The sequence below is a fragment of the Conger conger genome, chromosome 16, assembly GCF_963514075.1.
Source record: "Conger conger chromosome 16, fConCon1.1, whole genome shotgun sequence".
NCBI classification, from domain to species: Eukaryota; Metazoa; Chordata; class Actinopteri; order Anguilliformes; family Congridae; genus Conger; species Conger conger.
The window spans coordinates 15,671,460-15,674,817 of NC_083775.1; the positions used below are offsets into that span (position 1 = coordinate 15,671,460).

Here is a 3,358-nt window from a genome sequence, read left to right on the forward strand (position 1 = left end):
TGAGAGAGAGAGAGGGAGAGAGGGAGAGAGAGGGAGAGACAGAGAGAGGGAGAGACGGTCGCAGAGAGGAAGAGAGAGAGAGAGGAGGAAGTGTGTGGAGTCCTTTTCAGAACCTCCACATTCTCCACTCTGCCTCTCTCTGTTGTTCGCGCTGATGTAGATTTCCTCTCTCCTTGTTTTTTTTTTTTTGGGAAGGGGAAAGGAGTGGCCGTTTCGCTTACTTTCACTCCGGCCCCGGATCTGCTTTCCGCTGGTTTCCTCGGCTCCTCTCGCGGGACATCCCCCACCCACCCACCACCCCCCCCCCCCCCCCCCTCCCCCCAGGCCCCCGGTTTTAGGATGGGCTGCACCGCCGGTTCCCTGACCTGCCCTTCACAGCCCGGCGCCCCCGGCAGCCAGCCCGGCCCGGGCCAGGACCCCGCGCCCAAAGTCCCGGAGGCGCTGACGTCCCTGGAGCGGCTGTCCCAGGCCACGGGGGGCATGGAGAAGTCCTGGTACCGCTGCATCTTCCCCTTCGGCCTCATCGCCCTGGTGATCGGCGTGGCCGGGACGGGCGTGGCCTTCACCTTCAACAACCTGCCGCTGACCAAGGCCGTCTCCGTGGTGCTGCTGGGGGCGGGGCTGGGGCTGGTGATGATGGCGGCCGCCTGCTGGACCGTGCACAGGCAGAAGCGGCGGAAACGCAAGGAGGGGGCCCCCCCCCCGCCGGGGCCGGAGCAGTGCGTGGTGTGACCGACCCCCCCCCCGAAAGAGGAGGCGGGGGTGAGTGCGCGTGGCGGGTGAGGCGGGGTACGGGGGGGGGGAGTGTCGGCCGAGGAGCCCGGCCGAGTGCTGAGAGAGGAGGGCGGCCGGGGGGTCCGTCTGACGCCCGACCGGGAGACACGTGAACGGACCGCGGAGTTTTTGGAAAGTGGCTTCCTCCAGACTCGCTACCTTCAAACAGGTGTCTGGTGCGAGAGAAAATCTGTTGGGAAATGTGTGAGCACGCTTACGAACTCTCGCGCCGCGCTGTCAGGGAGACCGGCGCACACGCGCGCTTTGTGACGAGGCTGCCCGTGGTCTCCCTGCGTTCCTGCCGCGGCGAGGACGTCCGGCCGTGAATTCGGGGAAGTGGGCCAGCGACTGTAACCCAAAACCTGGAGCAGACGCTCAGCCCTCCCCCCCCCCTGTCCCTGCCCTCACCGCCCTCACCGCCTGTGAATCCTGTTTACCCCCCCCCCCCGCCGGGTCTGCACCGAGGAGGAGCTGAAGGCAGAGCTGGGGGGGGGGGGGGGGGGGTTTTGAGCGGGTGAGTCGGGACGTGCTGGAGAGCCGGGTCCCGAGCCCTGGCCTGGCCTGAACTGGACCGCCGTCATCGGCACGCTCACTGCAACTGTCAAGCATTCCGGAAACACCCGCAGCCCGTCGCCGTGCCGGCGTGGGTCTGCCGTGCGTGTGTGTGAGTATGCCCGCCGGCCGTCCTGAGATCCCGAGGAACAGCGGTATTCCGTGCGAGAGGGGAGGATTGGGGAATTTGAATCCCACGGGGAGCGAGGTTGCGCTGGGATATGAGGAAGCGTTGTTTTGTTGTGGCTCAGCGCGGCTCCTGCCGGTCTAGCACTCGCGGTGCTCCCTGGTGTGGGGGTGGAGGGTCTTCGCGACAAAGACTCCCTTCCTTTCGCGCATCTCCTCCGCCCCCGCCCTGCCCTGGCGGGACACAGCGGTCTGAGCACGTGCACCTCGTCCCACGCCGCGATGGCTTCGCCCGAAACACCCGGCCGAAGCGTCTGTTTTTCGCGCTGGGAAGCGTTACCCTGTGGACCCTGCTGAATTTGAGCAACTGTGTGGCGGACATTTCAGGACATGGACTCATTCACCGCCCACTGGAACAGTGTCAGAGGGTGGGGGCGTGGTGGAAGAGCTGTCATCCTGTCAGGTTCAGGGTTTTGTCTCTCCTTTATGCTGCTGTGTGGGGTCTGTATCTGGGGTGGGGGGTTGGAGGAGGTGCTGGAAGGTGCACCCACTACCCTGCTCATCTCGTAGTGGGTGTGAGAGTGTGTATTTGTGCGTATTTGTGTGTGTGTGTGTGTGTGTAAGTACTGATGAGACCCTTTAATATACATGGCTCAGGAGTTCTCAGTAGCAAGCCAGTGCTGAACAGTGGGTGAGGGAACTTATTATTTAGTACTTTAGTGGTCTTTGGGGTAAAAATTCTCAGAAACACCCCAGGAGTGTTCTGACAGCGCTAGACCTTCTTTTTGAAAATGCCCTGCTACTGCTGTTTTTGTCCTTGTTTGAGGCTATCGTCTGGCGAGAAGTCGAAAGTCATTAAAAACCAATTTGGGTGACTCATTCGGACTGGTTTTGTGCTCCTAGCAACCATAGACCTAAAAACAATAAATGAGTAAAGGAATTGATGGGTAACATAAGATTGAAGATAAACAAACGACATCTTGCTTGCGAGCGGCAGGATGAACCTGTCTAAGCGCGGGGGTGTGTGTATCAGTCAGAGGGTCAGGTTTTAGTGCAGTCCGCAAGGACAGCAGTGGATATTGATGTGGAGAGTCTTCACCCTGCCCTGTCTCCCAGGGTGTGCCACAGGATCGGTACAGAGAGAGTCTGACTCACTGAAACAGCCTTCCGTGCATGTATCTTCACTGCAAATATACTTGAAATAAGTCAATCTCAACAAGTATTTTCGTTTTATATTTGGACTTCAAATCTTATTCCTATTACTTTTTTGCAGTTAGACAAAGACTCAAAATTTGCCAATGGGGTAAGAGAATGTCTCTTGTCAAGCAAATAGTAACTTAAAACAAGCTACTTGAGAGCCATAGAAAAATATTTAGTCTTGTTACAAGACTAAAACACTTGTGTTCCCTTTTTTGTGTACACTGCTGTAAAATCCAGCTTGTGCAACTTGAAATGAACCAGCTACCTCCAAGCCATGTTGGAGTATAGTGCTGGTCTGAACTAGTCAACCAGGTACCAGTGGTTTCAAAACCAAGCTTGAGCAGTTTTTTTCAGCAGGGTTTGTTTACCGAGCCTCGCAGGAGAGCAGAGCTCTTGGGGGGAGAAGCATGCTAAATTGGCTCTCAAGTTTAGTCCCCTGTTTCCCCCTGAGTTTTCAGGAGGTGCCCATTACCCTTTTTGCAGAACAAAAAAAAACCCAGTGGTAGCAAGACGTGACAGAATTCAGAATGTGCCTTGTTCTGGGTGTTTAGAAAACTATGAAAACAGAGGCTGGCACTCAGATACACTCAGTGAGCACTTTATTAGGTAGATCTCTACACCAGCTTGTTAATGCAAATATTTAATCAACCAATCATGTGGCAGTAACTAAATGCAAACAAAGCATGCAGACATGGTCTGTTTTTCA

At 56.5% G+C, this 3,358-nt stretch overlaps 1 protein-coding gene across 1 annotated transcript; it reads left to right on the forward strand.

Annotated features, from left to right (window-relative positions):
- The first annotated feature begins 339 nt into the window (after window positions 1–339).
- Window positions 340–1,100, forward strand: LOC133114076 (transmembrane protein 100). The gene is made up of 2 exons (XM_061223271.1): window positions 340–719; window positions 1,016–1,100. Exons 1-2 carry the CDS (start codon window positions 340–342, stop codon window positions 1,098–1,100), a joined length of 465 nt encoding a protein of 154 aa, XP_061079255.1.
- Window positions 1,101–3,358: the final 2,258 nt, after the last annotated feature.

Bases quoted from the DNA above. Each gene is read 5' to 3' on its own strand.
- LOC133114076 (XM_061223271.1), top strand. From the start codon at position 340: ATGGGCTGCACCGCCGGTTCCCTGACCTGCCCTTCACAGCCCGGCGCC. The intron at 720-1,015 runs GTGCGTGGTGTG...CCGCGCTGTCAG, and splicing joins CCCCCGCCGGGGCCGGAGCA to GGAGACCGGCGCACACGCGC.